At 48.9% G+C, this 18,234-nt stretch overlaps 1 protein-coding gene across 1 annotated transcript; it reads left to right on the plus strand.

Moving 5' to 3' along the window:
* The first annotated feature begins 3,128 nt into the window (after positions 1–3,128).
* Positions 3,129–15,960, plus strand: Aadacl3 (arylacetamide deacetylase like 3). The gene is made up of 4 exons (XM_077791666.1): positions 3,129–3,296; positions 11,535–11,751; positions 13,582–13,645; positions 15,186–15,960. Exons 1-4 carry the CDS (start codon positions 3,129–3,131, stop codon positions 15,958–15,960), a joined length of 1,224 nt encoding a protein of 407 aa, XP_077647792.1.
* The last annotated feature ends 2,274 nt before the right edge of the window (positions 15,961–18,234 follow it).

Raw genomic sequence — 18,234 nt, forward strand, 5'->3', positions numbered from 1 at the left:
AAGCTTGTTGATACTGGCAGATGCCCCTGTGGTCCTTTTCTGGCCTCCGTCCAGGCTATTCTTACCCTGATGGCCACTTTCGAGGAGAGCCCGGATCAGGGGGAGAGCTAGGCTCAGGTGTGACAGCCAGGTGAGACATAAAGGAGGTGACTCCACAAAACACAAAGCAATAGAAGTGGAGTATTACTGGTCCCAGGAAACAGCAGCATGCCTGGCAGGGCCAATAGGAAGAGGGAGCCACCAGCCAGCTGGTGGGACTGGGGGGGCGGGACCTGGGTCCTGGAGCCTAGGGTGTTACTCATGGACTTTCCATGGAGGGTTCTGATTGGTGGGTTCACAGTGGGCAGGCTGAATTCTGTGGCGTCACCCTGTGACCGAGAGGAGGCTGCCACAATATATCCACAAAGGCCCTGGGCCATGGAGGTTGGAAGAGTGAGGTTGTCCCCAGCTGTCCCCCAGGGAGGTGGACCTCAGGAGGGAGTTTGTATAAGGCAGGTGTAGGGACAGACTACAGTGAGGAGCTGGAAGGAGGCAGAGAACCGGAAACTGTGTCCAGAGTGACTAAGCCCTGTTTTTGGCATCAGCAAATTAACCCTTTATTCCAAACGGAGGTTGAGGCGACCCCAGAGCTACAGAATGCACTGTGACACCTGCATACACTCAAGGGACTCAGCACAGCCTGAGCAGAGAGCAGGGGTCTTCGCTTCATCTTGGAGATGAGACAGAGGGCGAGGACATCGCCACCATCACTGGCTAGTTGGCGGGCAGAGGCTGCCAAGGCTCCAGGTGCCTGACTTCTGGTCCGGGTTCTTTGTGGGTCCTTGTTCCTCCTCTCCGACAGTGGTCAGGAGGGACAGCCCAAGCGTCTGAATCAGCAGCTTTCCTGGGAGAAAATCCCGTGCTGGGTGCTTAGAGGAGAAAAGCAAAAAAGACAAAGGAAGAGCAAGGCCGAGTTAGGCTAAAGTTAGACTTCGGGTGGCAGAAGACCTTGGGCAGGGTCACTTGGGCAGTAATACCCCGTGAGGCTGGCTGCTGTGACCAACAGCCACACCTCTGTAGCTTAATACACCACGTTGGCAGGGTCTCCCCTGGAGGCTCCTGGAGGGTCCTCTTGAAGTATGACAGAAGAGGCTGGACTCCTGAGGAATCTTCAGGAAGCAGGTCTATTGGCTGCAGCAGGCAGATCCAGAGTGTGGCTTGTGCCTGAAACGTTCTCTGGACAGAGATTTGGGGAAAATTTTGAACTTCATACCCAGTGGGGTGGGGGCTGGGAAGTTCACATGACAAGGGCTTTTCCTTCCATCCTGTAGACCAGACACAGGTCTCACAAGTTTTTACCAAGAAAACAGAGGTAATATCTTTTTGCACAAGCAGCTTGCAGGCTCTAATTTTATCACGTTTTTGTGCAAACCTGGCATTTAGAAGAGAGAGGATGCTTCACACCACAGCGCCTCCTGCAGACAACCTGCGGATCTGCCAAGAGGAGAAGCTTAATTATGGCAAGGGTCTTTGGGGTGAGGGTGCCAAGTCTGCTTCACTCTCCCTGACAGCCCCCTCCAAACACGGCAGGGGCATGAGCCGTCATGAGGCTCAGTCCTCGGAAGCCCTTCCCTCCCAGAGACAGAGGCAGCAAGGACTGCCCTGGCCACTGCAGTTCTACACACACCTCACCGGCCAGGACGCACCCGGTGATCCCACCCGGATGCAGCCAGGGCCAGCCCCTGGCCTTCCTGTGTGCCCACAGGGGAACAGGGCCTTGGGAACATGCAGAGAGGTCTTGGTGGTGCCCGTTGCCACCTGTGGAGACACACTCGTGTCTTTGGTGCACCCACCAACCCCCTGGGGAGGGACTGCTCCTATCCATTCTGTGGATTTGGAAACAGGCTTAGAGAGTGCCCGTAGCTTGCTCACAGTCAGATGGCCAGCATTTGGCAGAGTCAGGGTTTGAACCCGAGTGTTCCTGGCTGAGGGTTTCTTAGCCTTGGCTGCCCTGACATGTTGGACCAGACGCCTCTTGGTTGTGGGGCTGTCCTGCGCCCTATAGGCTGTTTAGCAACGTCCCCAGCGTCTCTCCATCAGATGCCAGCACCACTAGCCACCTCTCACCCAAATGCCTTCAGACCGTGCCAGGTTACTCCTGGGAGGGAAAGTGTCCCCATGAGGAGCCACGGCTCTACCACCATGGGGTGGGGGCATGGCAGATGCCATGGGGGCTAAGGCTGACATGGTACCTGGCTAGAGAAGACCATGAGTGGTGACATTTACCTCTGACCCGGCCTGGAGAGTCAGGCAAGCTCATCTTTTTCCTGTTTTACGATGAAGGGGACAAAGCCTGTCTACTCCTCCCCTTTTTCAACAGCACCGGCTCAGCTTCTGTGAGGAACCAACCGAGATCCAGCCTCTTGGCAAAAACAACAACAACAACAATAACAACAAAAAAAAAAACCGTTCAAAAAACTCAAAATCCAGTCTTCTCAGAGGTTACATTTTAGAGACATTAACAGACACATGAAGCATGGGGTATCTCAGATCATAACAAATGCCCATAGAGAAGAAAGAAGTGGGGGTAGGGGTGGCGATGGCCTCACTGAGAAGGTGACATTTGATCAGCGACCTCGAGGGTGGGAGGCATGGAGCCTGGCTGGTATCTGGGGGAAATGTTTCCTTAGCACAGCAAGTGCAAATGCCCAGAGGCCTCTTTAGCAGGCAAAGGAGAGCATGTGTGGCCAGAGTGGAATGGGGGATGTGGGAGACGAGGTCTGCAGAAGAGGGGGGACTCATTTCTGTGATGTCTGTGTGACTTGGAGGCATATTCAAGCCACTTCTACTAGCAGTGCCAAGACATACGCTAGAACTCGGCCACAATCTTTCCCAGCCAGATCAGGTGGTGCGAGCCACTTTCTCCTCTGTGTGGGCCCTGACCTAGAACCACATCCTCACCTGAGTCTGTGACTCACCTGGGCTGTGCCAATGTTTGCAGGAGGGCTGTGCCAATGTTTGCAGGAGACAGGGAGGCGGGGAGAGAAGCCGGTGGTGTATAAGTGAGGAGGTCTCCCAGCCCCAAACCATGTCCTAATGGTCTAAGCTGAGCACGGTTTCCGTGTGGCCTTCTCCACGGTGCTCACAACATGGTCTTCCTGGCACTGATCCTCCTTGCAGCTGCCTGCGTGTTCTCGCTGGGGGTTGTGCTGTGGGCAGTCTGCAGCCATTTTTACACTGCAGACATCCCTGCAGGTATCGGCCACCCTGTGAAACTGAGGCTCCTCGGTTGTCTTTTCCAGCTGTTGGTGACATGGGTGAGTCTTTATTTGTTCCCTTTTCTAAGGGTTGAGGGAGTTGGGGAAAATCACATAACAGAAGCTTCAAAGTGAATTAACACTGGCATCGTGTAGCCTGCCGTTGAAGCTGATGGCTCATTCTCAAACCTGAATTATTCCTGTTCACTGGTTCTCAGCCTGGGAAGCTGAGTCGGACTGGGCTAAGAGCCACACAATCCAAACAATGAGTTGCTTTCTCAGGGTGTGAGTCTGTTCTTCGTTACTCTAATGAAATACCTGAGATAATCAAGCTATATTAAAAAAAAAAAGTTTATTTGGTCTCACAGTTTTGGGAATTCAGGTCATGGTTGGTTGGCCTCACTGCCTTGGGCCTGTGACCTGGCAGCACATCCTGGCAGGGGGCACATGGAGCAAAGCAACTGCTCACCTCATGGCCAAGAAGCCAGAGGGAAGAGGACGGGGCTGGGGTCTCACCATCCCCTTCAGAGGCTCACCCCACTGGCCCATAGACCTCTCCCAGGCCCCAGCCCCAAGGGTCCCACCACCTCCCAACAATGCACGCAGGGGCTCCTCATCTCCAGTATAAGTGATTTGTTTAAACACACTCAAACAGACCCCGGTGAGAATCATGCAGAAGTTGCTGGTGGGGATTTGCAGTTCTTTGCCAGAGAGTTGACAGAACTGAATATAGAAATCTGTTGTTCAATTTCTTACACGATAAGAAGTGACTGTGAATGGCTCTTCTCATAAGAAACCCGGGATGGAGTCTTCTTACCTCCTGGGCCTGCTTTTTTGAGATGCCACACTTGGGTGCCTTGGTGTCCCCAGCCTTGACTCTCAGTCTGTCATCCAGCTTCCCAATTACGCTGACTGAATTTCCTCATCTTCAAAATGGGGTGAAATAGCAGCCCCACCCCATGGCATGGGTCCCATGAGGCGAGCCATCTGCTGGCCTTATTGCAACACCAGACATAAAGCGAGCCCTCCATAAATGTGAGCCATTGTCACTATTTATTGTACAAAGACATGCTGTACAACCGTTGTGTGTCTTGGCTCCAGACTTGGGTTCAATGATGGATGAAAGATGGATTCCTAGGCAGGGTCTCTGTGAACCCAGGGAGCTTGGAGTCTCACAGTAGTCGGGGCAACCAAACAAGGAGACACAGCACAATAAAACAGCATCCCCAGAACCCTGTGCTAGGAGGAAAGCACACAGGGACTTGCCCACTGGGGCTCCCTGAGCCCCCAGGGGGACAGAATGCAAAGGCATAGGGTCCAAATCACCCTGTGATCACTCCTAATCTTGAATTGAAATGTAGCCTCCCATTAAGAAGGAAGGCCACAAACCCCAGCTGGTGAGCAGGGCTGGAACTTTGTCACCCAAAGGAGTTTGTCCTGCAGTCTCTGTGTTCCTTGACACCAGGGCAGTATCTGACAGCTTGCTGGCCTTGCTACTCACTGTGTCCGTAAGGAAACATTAGTGACCTGCCTGCCTCGATAATTCCATGTATTTTATATATTCAAACATGGTCCACAGGCCTCACCAAGGACCACAGTGGTTGTGGCACTGAATAGGGCTAGGGACTATGGGGAAGGAGTCCCCAGGGAGAGCCGGTTTATGTGTTCATGCTTTATTTTGTGCATTTCTAGACACATCCCAAAGGAGGCGGGATAGTATAAAGAAGCCCCCATGGACCCGTCCCAGCATTGACATCCTTGTCAATCTCATTTCATCTTTTCACGTTTCTCCCTTCATTCCTGGTTTCTTAAGAAAATCAAGGACGTCATATTAATTTATTCAAAAATATCCCAGTAGATGTGATCAAAAGATAAGAATTCCTTCTTCCCCCTTTTAACTGAACATCATCACAACAGTTAGAAATGGCTGCATGGGAGGCCTGGGAAGTTCTTCCTGAAGGAGATGGCATGTCCAGCTGAGGCAGAGCAGGAGTGATGAGGGAAGGCGGCGTTCCAGGCAGAGAATAGTGAGGGGGTCCAGAAGCCTTTTCTGTTGGGAGATAGGTGGAGGGATGGGGCCTGGAGAAGTGATCTGGGCAGGAAGAGCCTGGGGTGGTTTGATTAGCACCTCCCTGTTTGCTGAGAGCCGCTTCATTAACAGTTCTTTAGGATGGGATCCGGGCCTTGGGGACATTAACATTTCCCCAGGTGTTGTTCTGGTTTCCTGGACTCCATTCTCCACAATGGCCTCCATTATCTTCCTCGATATTAGACCCGATTTACCTAACTACATGAACTACCTACCTTTAAATCTGGCTTCATTCTGATAGACCCAACCTTTCTTAAAATTGGGCATCTCGCCATAAAACCATGAAAAGATAATTTCGGCTTTACTATAAATTACTGCAAATTCTGAACCTACTTGGAATGCCTGCCCGTGCCCTGAACTCACCCAGGTCCGGTTTTCCCTGACCAGATAACAACCCTTTCCTAAACCTTAGTGACGCCTCATAAATTCTGGCCCTCCCTGGCCAGACAACGACCCTCTCTGAGTCTCTAAGATCTCCATAAATTCTGATGCTGGGGCCAGCAAAATGTAAACTTGTGTTATGCTCTTCAGAATGTTGTTATCTGTAACCCCCCCCCCCCCTTTGTGTAACTTTTTGGGCTATAAAACTGGGCCACAAAGAAGCCTCGGGGCTGTCCTTGGCTCCCACGATTTGAGGGGCAAGGCAGCCCGGCCGGTCGAAATAATAAGCTTGCTTTAATTTGATTTTAATTGGAGTCAGTGGTCTTGCGTCCTGGTCTAACAATTCCCCCCTCTAATTTTAAGAACTCCTTACTGCTGTAAAGAAAGGGGACAGACGACCAATCTGACTTCTTCATTCTGGCTTCTTCAAGCTGGAAGGGGACGATGTGAAGTGCACAGTTTTGGAGTTCCCTTTTTAGAAATCAGGTCTATGGAGTGGTCCATGGTAGAAGTCCGATTGAGAAGTAACAGGCTGGAGGGCCTTTTGAGTGATGGTGGTCTATAAGAGAAGCAAGAAGTTGTTAGTACTGGGACTAGATTAATGCCACAATAAATGCCACAGCCTAGGAATATGCCAATGAGTATGATGACAACGCCAGAGACTAACAATGTTTTCCACCAGCAGGAAGTGCCAGAGAACCAGGAGCTTGTTGGCAGTCATGTTCAGGATTTCCTTCTAAGTTTTCTGGGAGGAAGGTGGCTGGGTTTAAATTAGAGCAAGTCTTTATTTGAGTAACAGGTTCATCTAAAAGTAAGGTCTGATATTTTAGAAGGCGATTGTCTGAGAGCCATAGTTCTCCTTTTGTATTTAAAATCCCTGAGCAATCATGGGAGGTATAGAAAGGTCTCTTCCCAGGTGATTTTAATTGCCTCGGGGAATAGTAAGGCTGCTGCTGCTACTACTCTCAAACAGTGAGGCCATCCTCGAGACACTAGATCAAGCTCTTTGCTGAGATAAGCTACTGGCTGTTGAGTAGGTCCCTTCTTTTTTGTGACCACTCCCAGGGCTATTCCTCTTATCTCGGTGGCAAGTAGGTTGAATTTTTGTTCAGTGGGTAAGCTGAGGGCAGGGACTTGGAGTAGGGCTTTTAATGCCTTAAAGGCATTAATCTGTTCTGGTTCCCATATCAGGGAAGTTGTTCCTTGGCGTAGTGTCTCTCTGAGGAGGCTGTAAAAGAGGCTTAGCTAATTCCCCATATCCAGGGATCCAAGGCCTACAGTATCCAGTTATCCCTAGGAGGCCTCTAAGTTGCCTTATAGTTTGTAGTAGATGATATTGTCCTATAGGGGTTATTCTTTCTGGTTCTAGTTTGCAGGGTCCTCGAGACAGCCGTAATCCTAAATATTGAACTTGTTTTTGGCACAATTGCACTTTTTTCTTTGAGACTTTATAACCCCTATCAGCTACGAAGGTTAAAAGTCCTTTAGTGGCTTCCTGACATTTCTTTTGAGTGGAGGCACACAAAAGTGTGTCGTCTACATATCGCAGGACAGTCAGAGATGTTTTATCTCTGAATTCTGTCAAGTCCTTAGCTAGGGCTTGGCCAAACAGATGAGGGCTATCTCTGAATCCTTGGGGCAATACTGTCCAGGTTAATTGAGATCTGCTATCTGGTTCCTCAAAGACAAACAGATATTGTGACTTTTTTGGGAGTCTAAGGGTATATCAGAAAAAGGCATCCTTTAAATCTAACACAGTAAACCCAGCAGCAGCGACTGGAATCTCAGATAACAGAGTATATGGATTAGGAACCATAGGGTGGAGAGGAACAACTGCTTCATTAATTATTCTCAGGTCCTGAACTAGTGGCCATTCCCCATTGGGTTTTTTTATTCCTAAAATGGGTGTGTTACATGTGTTGCAGGGCACTAAAAGTTTCTGTCTTTTGAGGTTCTGAATGATCTTCAATAAGCCCTTTTTTTTTTGCCTCTGGGCATAGGGGATATTGTCTCTGAGGTGGAAAGACAGAAGGATATTTTAAGACTATTTTGACTGGAACTGCACTTTTTGCCCGTCCAATTTTTGCCTTCAGTAGCCCACACTTCAGGGTTTATATTACATTCTAATAAAGGCAAACATAATGGTCCTCGCGGTCCCAAATTCATTGTAATGGATGTCTGAAGTTTTGAAAGTAAGTCTCTTCCCAATAAAGGGGTAGGACATTCTGGGACAATCAGAAATGCATGAGAAAACATCACCCCGTCCCACTCACAACTCAGTGGGGGCGTAAACTCTCTGGTGACCGGCCGTCCAGACACTCCTTGCACTGTTGTAATATTAGAGGAAAGAGGTCCGGGGTAAGAGGTGAGCACAGAATAACTGGCACCAGTGTCTAAGGGGGAGTTGACCTCTTGGCTCCCTAGGGAGAAGCATACCCAGGGCTCACGTGTGGTGATAGGAGTTACGGGAGCCAGAGTTGAGCCTGGCCCCGTCAGGCCTGTGTGGAGGAGTCTGGCTTCAAGGACCCACGCCCCTGAGGACAGTCACTCTTCCAGTGATTGCCTTGACATTTAGGGCAGGGCCTTTGGGGTGGTCTCTTGGCTATTGGGCAATCCCGTTTGAAATGTCCTTCCTCTCCGCCATGGAAACAAGTCCCTTTTGTGGATTGAGGAGCACTTCGTCTTCCTCCTTTTTCACCCTGGGAGCTTACTCCTCTAAGAGCCAATACCAGCGCTTCAGTCCTTTTTCTGTCTCTGAGCTCTTTTTCCTTCCTTTCCTCTTGATCTATTATAAAAAACGGAAGTAGCAAGTCGGGGGATGTTATCTAAAGATTGATCAGGGCCATATGCCAATTTTTGTAACTTCCTCTGAATGTCTGGGGCTGATTGAGTAATACATTTGTCCTTTAAAAGTAGGTGGCCCTCTGTGGATTCCACGGTGGTGTGTTTTCTCATTGCCTCCCTGAGTTTCTCTATGAAAATAGCAGGGCTTTCCTGGGGGCCCTGAATAATTTCTGAAACCTTAGAATAGTTAATGGGATTTTGCTTGATTCTCCTGAGGGCCTCAAGGACCAACATTTGGAAACGTCTAATTTTCCAAGCATCCTGTCCATCATTTGGGTCCCAGTCAGAATCGTTTCTGGGAACTGCCGTGCTCCAGATGGATAATTGGGTTTGCTCCCAGTCTGGGCTGCTGGGGCCTGAGAAAGGTGTAGGTCATCCTCAAACTCTTCAGCGCTCTTAGGGCTGCTTCCTCCTCATTGGAGAAGTCTGGTTGAGTAACAGCACCATATCTTTCCAGGTGAGGTCAAATACCTGGCCTAAGTTTTGAAATACCTTAATATATTTATCTGAATCTTCTGAAAATGTCCCTCAGTCTGTTTATATCTGCTTAGGTCTTGAAGGGAGAAGGGGGTATGCACTTTGATTGGTCCAAATTCTCCTCCTGGCAGCTCCTGGAGGGGTAATATATATGATCTGTCTATTGGAGCAGATGCAGAGAGGCCAGGACATGGGGGACAGGAGGGCCGCTGCTGCACATCAACAGGGAATGGAGACTTTGTGCATCCTCCTGATTCTTTCTCCACAGTAGGTGATTCCTTAAGATTTTCTCTCTTCATGGCAGATATCATAGCTAAGTCTATTTTACATTGTTGGCATAATTTGGGGTTTTCCCTTAGGGCAAAGAAAACCTGGACGTATGGCACCTCACACCATTTCCCTTCCCTTTTGCAAAGTTTATCAAGCTGTAAAATTGTATTAAAATTGATACTTCCCTCTGGTGGCCAGGATTCTCCATCAGGGAGTTTGTATTGAGGCCAGGCCTGGCGGCAGAAGAAAATGAGGTGCTTTTTCTTGAGCGTCTGTGGGTCAAATCCCAATTTTTCAATATGCAGGTTAGTGGTACACCTGGCATATTGGAGAGAGAAGCTCCCATTTGAGTGAGAAGAAAACAGGACTCAGGTGCCGGCGCCAGAGAAAAATGTTCTTATTAGGGACGTTTCCCTAAGCTTGAGCTTCCTTACAGTCCAGAAAACCCGTCTCTCACCTTGCTTTGTCAAGGGTGTTTCTGGTCCCCTTTGGCAAAGTGCTAGGGTCCCAGTTTTCCCTGTGCCACAGACCCCGGGAGGATTCAGACTTAAGGGCATTACTGCTTTCCTCCCTGCCACTAAAAACCCACAGCAAAAGAGAATCGCCCACTCTTGTTTGCCTTTTTGCCCTGTGGACTAAAGGAATCTCCTGAGGGTGAGGGGTATCTACCGGTTGTAAGGCATAGAGCATTTTCTATCAGAGGGACTCTTGGAAGGGTTGATTTTAAAATGCCTCCCTCTGGCAGCTTAAAGAGAACACAGCACATTTTTAAGCATTGAAATGGGAAATTTTAAAACAGCTAGTGAAAGTTATCTATGCGCATGAGGGGAACCTGGGCACCATTTTACCGATTATCCCGTGTCTTTCTCAGTCATATAACCTGAATTGCTAGTGTTTTTGACCAGCAAAGGAAGGGGAGCATCCAGGAGGGAATGGATGCAGGGTTGGGAGTGTTGTGTGGCCCACATGGAGGCAAATGTAATTGGGGATTTCCCTCAGTGCCATTCATCTACCGATCACCCTAGATACCCCTTAGGGCTGTCGGGAGGGGGTTCAAGAGAAAGGAACTTTAGGAACACGTCTGAGTGTAGCCCAGACCTGAATTCCGCAGTTGTCCCAAACTCTTTCCTCCACCTCCATGCATCTAAGGATTAGGGACACTGTGTACTCACACCAGTTGCTTTCCAGGCCCAGACAGAAAAGTGGGAAGTGGCTTTGGCAGAGCCCAACATGCCTGCTCTGTATTGAATAGGTGATTGACAGCTGCCTAGGCCGAGAAACCTCTCACCCAAGTCTTGAAGAGTGGTGGCTGCACTAATTGTGCCCACATCATCCTCCAGAAAGAAATAGAGAAAGATGCACCTCAGACAGATGTGGGGTGCATGGAGAGGAGCTTACCTCGGCGTAGATCTCAGTGGGACCTCCAGTCTGTTACTGCTGTTTATCGGTGACAGTCCTTGCTTCCCCAAATGCTGAAGTATAACACCAGAGAAGCATGCCGAGGCAAGGGTAGAGTGCAAAGTGGAAGGATTTGTTAAAGGACAGCAGAAAAGACTTCCTCCCGGAGGAAGAAGGGGACCTGAAAGGTAGAATCCGTGGAAGGGGGTCTTCCCTTTTTTCTAGCTAAGGTCCTCTTTTAGTCCTCCCACACTCCTGTCCTTTATTTCCCTCTGTCCTGAAGTGATAGAATGCAGGTGGGAAGGCCAAAAAGGTGGGAGATAGGTGGACTGGTGGGCCAGGGAGGAGAGAGCTGGGCAGGAAGGGCCTGGGGTGGTTTGATTAGCACCTCCCTGTTTGCTGGGGAGCTACTTCATTAACAGTTCTTTAGGATGGGTTCTGGGCCCTTGGGGACATTAACATTTCAATTTCCCCAGGTGCTATTGTGGTTTCCTGAACTCCATTCTTGATAATGGTCTCCATTTTTCTTTATCTTACTCGATTTACCTAACTACACAAACTACCCATCTTTAAATCTGGCTTCCAAGTGCAAGGGGTCTGGGTGCAGTGGGTTGAGAGAGGCCGGCTGGCGCTGGGGCCATAGGGGACTGGGTGGGCATACATTTTACTGCAGATGTGATGGGGATATTGAAGGGGCCCAGCAGGGCCCAGACTCCTCTTTCCTGAGCCTTTTCTCACCACCTGCAGAGAGCAGGTGTGGCAGCCAGCCTGCAGGGGGCATGTGAGATGGCCCATGCAGAACACCTTTTCTACCCACCTTTTCCTCTTCTCTCCAACAGGGTGCAGTTTTTGAGAAATTGAGGATCTGTTCTTTACCCCAATTTGTCCGTTTTGTGCACGATCTGCAGCCACTGAAGAAGGATCCGGAGGTCACGGTCAAAGACCTCCGCTTTGGAACGATCCCTGTGAAAGTGTACCAGCCCAAGGCGCCCTCCTGCACCCCAAGGCCTGGTGTTGTCTTCTATCATGGCGGTGGAGTTGTCCTGGGGAGCTTGAGTAAGAGATCTTCCCCAGAGCTCCCAAAGGATTGGCAACCTGCTAAGGGAGCGCCAAAGAAGGGTCATCTTCTGAGATTACAGTCCACTGTTGTGACCAGGGACACACTAGGACAGTTCATGGATCCCAGACCATTTAGGAAGTAAAGGAGTGGAATGCATTGACCTTTCCTGGAAATAAGTGTGCACACATGCATTCACAGATTTAACCACATGTTGAAAATATTTTTAAAATTGTGTGTATATTTATGTGTATATATATATATATATATATATACACACACACACACACACATATGTATACACACAGCCAATGTATATACACACCATTTTCCTTAGGTATCCATGGGGGTTGTTTCTAGGAATCATCACCGATCCCAAGATCTACAGATACTCATGTAAACTACTCATATCCTACTTTAAATTATCTCTATGTTACTTTTAAAACCTAATACAATGTCAGTGCTAGGTGAATACATGTCATACTATTATTTAGGAAATAACAACAAGAAAAAAGCTTGTATATGTTCAGTATGGGTGCATTTAAAAAATATAAATGTTTTAAATATATTTATTTATATACATGTATATTCATATTTATTTATTGGTCTATCTATAGGTGGTACTAGGCATTGAATCCGGGGATGTTTTATCCCTACCACTGAGTTCCATCTTCAGCCCTTTGTATTTTGTTTTGAGACAGGGTCTAACTAAGTTGCCCCAGGCTGGCCTCAAATTTGTAATCCTCCTGCCTCAGCCTCCTGAGTTGCTGGGATGACAAGTGTGCACTACTGTGCCTGGCTCGGACACATTTTTTTACTAAGTCTTTTCGATCCAGTGTTGGTTGGCTCTGTGGAGGCATAACATCCGATATGGAAGGCCCACTGTATATACTTATCAAAGCGAAAGCATTTTTTGAGATGAAATTCATACCACAGAAAATGAACCATTCTGAAGTAGCTGTCTGTGTTATGTAACTCGTGCTATGCAACTGCCACCTACATTTAGTTGGAAAGAAGAATATTTTGAATGAAAACAAGTAAAACACATCATTTTGTTTCCCATGAGGTATTGTCTGACACAAATTCTGGTATGGAAACAGGAAGATCAAAGATTTAAGGAAAACTAATAAGAGGAAAGACTCCAAGTGGAGACAGTTTTATTATCTTAATTCCTGCCCTGTAAATCAGAGAAAGGATGCCTTTATTTGATTTCAGCTGGGCTTCATAATCTGTAGGATGCTGGACCTCTCATGGTGGCCTTTGAGAATAAGAGGTTTAGTCAATGGGGGCTTAGGTTTGGTTTGTATTATGAATGATAACAACAATATTTATTAATAAGAACATTTATGTCATGGGTACTGTGGAAACCCTGCATGTGCAATATCTCACTGAAGTCCTTGGACTTTTTTGGAAGCTAGATAGTATCATTGTTCCCATTTTACAGATGGGGAAATCAAGCCTCAGAGAACTCAAGCAACTCTCTGGGTAGTATTTTAGCTCAAGCTAAAAAGGAAAAAGGAGTCCAAATTGGGTTTTGAACTCTGGTTTGGGGGAATCCCTAGATCACACCCTAAACTTCTGTGCCCTATGACCAAAACAGCTTCTCAGACGTTTTTCAGGAATGGTTGGAGGGACCAGGTCTGGCCATTCTGGAGATAGTCGTCCAGAGGAGGAGGAGGAGCAGTGAGGAAGTTGGGAGGAAGGCTACTCCAGAACTGGAAGCAAATTTGCAAAACATAGAGCCCACCCCGTGGTGCTCTGTCAGCAAGCAGCAGACAGCTAGCAAAGCGCGTCTTCCTAGTGAATGTGACAAACCTTTTGTCTTCCAGAGACCCACCATGGTGTGTGCTTGCATTTGTCCAAGGACAGTGGCTCAGTGGTTGTGGCAGTTGGGTGAGTGAAGGGGAGGATGGGGGGTGGTGAGAGCAGCCGGCTCTGATTTGGAGCCATGGCGGGGCAGGTGGAATGGGGGGCAGATGGAGGGGCGGAGGTCAGGACCGCCTTCCCATGCCTGCAGCCCTCCTCGGTGTGGAGACGGGGTCCAGCTGCAGCCCATCTTCTGGAAGCTGGTGGGAAGTGGCCTTTTCAGTGCAGATCAGGGGTGGGGCTTCCCCAGGGGCACACTTTGGTGGAGGAGCTCTTCTTTTGGAACATTCCAAACAGGTAAGACCTCCTCTGCTAAACACCAGCAGCGGTGCCCGCGTCGTCTCCCAGACAACCCCAACACTGCCACATCCATTCCCAAGTGCTCCCTGGGAGAGGACCCCCAAGGAAGGGAGAGGAAATTAACAAATAAGCAAACAAACAAAACCCACTCCCTCTCCTAGCTCACACAACCTGGAATCTCTAAGGGGGTGGCAGACACTGGGCAGGGGAGACATGGGCCAGCCCCTCCCTGGGCCTCCCGTCCTGCCGTCCAGTCATCTCCCCAGGCTTTTCCTGTGGCTTTCACTTAAATGCACACGTAGTGAAGAAATATGACTGCCAAGGTGTCTCATGGGACACATGTCCTAGCTCTCTTGTGGCAAAGGTAGTGGAGGAGAATAAAAAATGAGAGAGAGGGACAGACAGAGACACCAGGACAAACGCCTCACCCTATAGCCCTCAGCTCCAAGTGATAGCTCGGCTGAGGGCCCTCTACGCCTTACTGTTCTGGTTGTGCCAAACCAAGACATAATCAGGAGAATATTCCAGCAACTCTCCACCCGAACATTAGGTTCTGTCCCAGCCCCAATTCCAGGCAGCCTGGAATGAGGATATGGGAGTGGAAATGGCTGGCAGAGTGTTTGTTGCTAAAAAAAATTGTGACCAGCATTTAAAAAATGGTGACATTTCTGACAAGAATCCAGATTTCCAGAATCTCTTGAACAACGGGGAAGTCCAAGAGTGCCAGGTGGATGGCCCTGTGTGACAGCCTCGGTCTAAAGTGGACATAGCGGATTTGAACTCCTCCTGCGATCTGCTGGCCAGTGGTGGGATTGAAGTTTACCTGGTCTCCCCACAAAACCTGTGGGAGGGGAAGGAGGAATTACAATGAAAACCCAAGTGAGCCAGGAGACGCCTGAATTATAAGATAGGAGGCAGCGGCAGCTGTGGGCCAGGGGAGCAGTACCAGGCAGGAGTGGAAGTATGGGCTAGTGCTGGGCTACCCAGTGGTTGTCCAGTGGGTGGATGGCAGGGCTCGTGTGGAGATGCTGGTCCCTGAGGGCAGTGAGCCCTTGGGAATGGCAGCTGCTGGCTCCTGAGCTTGTGAGCTTGATACCAAGTGCTTCCTTTCTACCATATTGTTTAAGCCTCACACTTACCTCCAGCTGCCAAGCTTTCAGAAAGGGACATTAACAGGAGAAATTTGGGCTAAAAGGTGCTATAGACACTGCTACTTGGGCTTTCCTGGGATGATGAGCATAAACTGTGTTCCTTGATTTCTTTTCAGGTACCGCAAGTCACCCAAGTATAAGTTTCCGGTGATGGTCAGAGACTGCATTGTGGCCACCATCCACTTCCTGCAGTCCCTGGATGCCTATGGGGTGGACCCCGCTCGGGTTGTGGTCTGTGGTGACAGTGTGGGAGGGGGCGTGGCCACCATCATTTGTCAAACCTTGGCCAGCTGTCCGGGTCTCCCCCGGATCCGCGCTCAAATCATGATCTACGCGGCTCTCCAAGGCCTGGATTTCCAGTCTCCTTCCTATCAGCAGAACAAGAATGTCCCTCTGCTCCCCTGGACATTTGCCTTCTACTGTTTGTGCTGTTACCTGGATATCAACCCTTCCTGGCAAAGCACCATAAAGAAAGGTGCCCATTTGCCTCCAGAAGTCTGGGAGAAGTATAAAAAGTGGTTGGACTCAGAAAACATCCCAGAGAGGTTTAAGAAGAGAGGCTACCACCCCGTGGCCCCTGCGCCCTTGGACGAAGCTGCTTTCTTGGAGACAAACGTCCTTCTGCATCCGTTGTGCTCACCCCTGATCGCAGGAGATGACGTGGTGTCTCAGCTCCCAGAGGCTTGCATCGTGAGCTGCGAGTATGATCTTCTCCGGGACCACTCGCTCCTGTACAAGAAGAGGCTGGAAGACCTGGGGGTGCAGGTGACCTGGCACCACATGGAGGATGGTTTTCATGGCGTGCTCAACACCCTTGACCTTGGCTGTTTGCACTTCCCATGCTCTGCAAGAATTCTCAATGTGATAACCCACTTCATCAAGGGACTGTGACCCTGCTTCCTTCCTGCTGGAGTGTCCCCCCACAGGGCTCTGTGGCTACCTTAGGTGATATTGGGTAGGGATAAGTGATTGTCTCCTTCCTGCTCTGGATTCTACAATCAAATAGTGCAAGGCAGAGGTAGGTTTGGGGCTCTGTGTTCACGTTCACTACTGGGAAAGTTGGAGATGACCATCTTTAGTGGCCATTTGCAAGAGTGAATCTGCAAACCAAGGATTCTCATGTCCTCCTTGGCTAGAGTTCAGTCTGTCTAGGCCAATCTGGACTATGTGACAGAGGGGCCTGGTTGGCCATACCCAGGGAAGGCCCAAGGGCACCATCTGAAGTCTCACTGGGCTTTTCCAGTGGAGCTCTGAGTTCTGGGGGCACAAGGTCCCTTTTCTTGCTGTTGCCCAGATTCCGGGCTCAGAGCAGCCTTTACGTTCTTGACTGCAGCTCCCTAAGTCTGAGTTGCTTTAGAATCAGTTACTCTAGGCCCTTCTTTGAATGTACCGCAGAGGTACACAGCTGACTCTGCTCAGGAGAGAGGGTACCCACTGACCTCTAAGCCCAGAGTCAAGACCCCAGGACTTCCCTAGAAAGATCTGCCAGTTAGCTCAGGGCTAGTGCAATATGATAAAGGACGGTGGCTTTGCATCTCAAATTGCTTTCTTGGATCAACAGACAATTGAGGACAATTGTCTAGGTTAAAGTTGAAATATTAGCAAAACCTATCTAACTATTCTCCAGCCCCGCTTCCTGTCAGTGTCTGCCTCAGAAACACTTCACCCCCATGAAGAATCTCCCTGCCCTTCTAAGCCTAATCCACATTTCCCTACATTTTTTTTCCCCAGAGGGACCACTTGCTCCCTTGTCTTATCCCTGAGCTAGCACAGGCTAGTAGAGGTCAAGCTGCGCTGCAATGACAAATGGCCCCACCGTCCCAGTGGTTAACGACAGCAAAGGTCTATTTTCTGGGACCAGGCCAATGGAGCAGGCTGTATCTGAAATATCTCCAGGCTTGTGGCAGAGGGAAATATAACATGGCAAACCACACACTGTCTCTCTCAATGTCTCAGAAGAAGCTCGTCACTTCTGTTCACCGTTCATGGCTGGAGAGTTCTGTTTGCCTTTCACTAATTGGAGCAGTCACACTCTTAAGCCTCACATTGATGGGACTGAGAAGCATAGTCCTCTTCTGAGAGGGGCAGTGACTATTTTTGGATAATTTTATAGTTCACTACACTCTCAATCATATTTCCACTTCCATTCTGTCTTTTTAAGAATTAAATTGCATCAATGGTACCCAAATAGAAAACCAGAAAACATTAGCAGTAAGGCTAAAGTCACTTTGGACTACCCTCCTCTCAAATCCATTCCCTTTTATCAAGATGTATCCACTATTACCTTTTTTTTAGTTTGTTTTTAGAGTGTGATGTTCTACTCCTTTCAAGCCTGTTTCTTTGCATTTACATACACAGATATATACCCACAGAAAACATAGAGTATTATTTGGGGGATGACTTTGCCAAATATTATATTATTCTTCACATGTCTGTGGACAGCAGGCTGTGCCCTGCTCTGAGCTGCTCCATGATGTAGGGGCTTTCAGGCTGTGCCTAAGCAGTAGCCTGCCATGACTTACTCCATTCTGAATTCAAGCGCTAAAGCGGAATGACTCTATATCTTATTTACACAAGTAAACAACCACCATCTGCCTAGCCCCGTCGTGAGGCACAAACTGATAAATAAAATTATCGTGCTAATAAAAATGACCATCAGGGGATTACTGAATTGATCTGAAGCATGTGGATCCATGGGGGCATTAAACTCATTTTGGGAAACCCAGGCCCATGAGCAGACGGAACACAGCAGATCACCGAATGAAGCAGCCCCTCACCTGAGGCCCACAAAAGCAGAAGCACCCTGAGACTGGATGCGGTGGCACACTGACCCTGTCACCTGGTTACTTGACATGGGCTTTGCCCAGGAAAATGGGCACAGTGATGAGCCTCTGGTTTCCTATGCCATCAGGCTTCAGCTGAGTGCGGTTTCTCCTGCCTGTGACAACCATGCGTGGCCCACTCCAAGCTGACTCTCTGAAATTGCCACCCTTCTGGACCTTGGCCTAGAATAAGTTCCTGCGCTTTGACAGCTCTGCACTCTGAACAAAGTCTTTGGGCTATTTCCTCATCTTCTCTGGCCACCTTCTGTGACTTCTGCCATCATAGCTTCTCCCTGCCTTTGTTCTCAGCTTGGGCCCCTGAGCCCAGTGGCTACCTTAACCC

The sequence above is a fragment of the Urocitellus parryii genome, chromosome 11 (assembly GCF_045843805.1).
Source record: "Urocitellus parryii isolate mUroPar1 chromosome 11, mUroPar1.hap1, whole genome shotgun sequence".
NCBI lineage: Eukaryota > Metazoa > Chordata > Mammalia > Rodentia > Sciuridae > Urocitellus > Urocitellus parryii.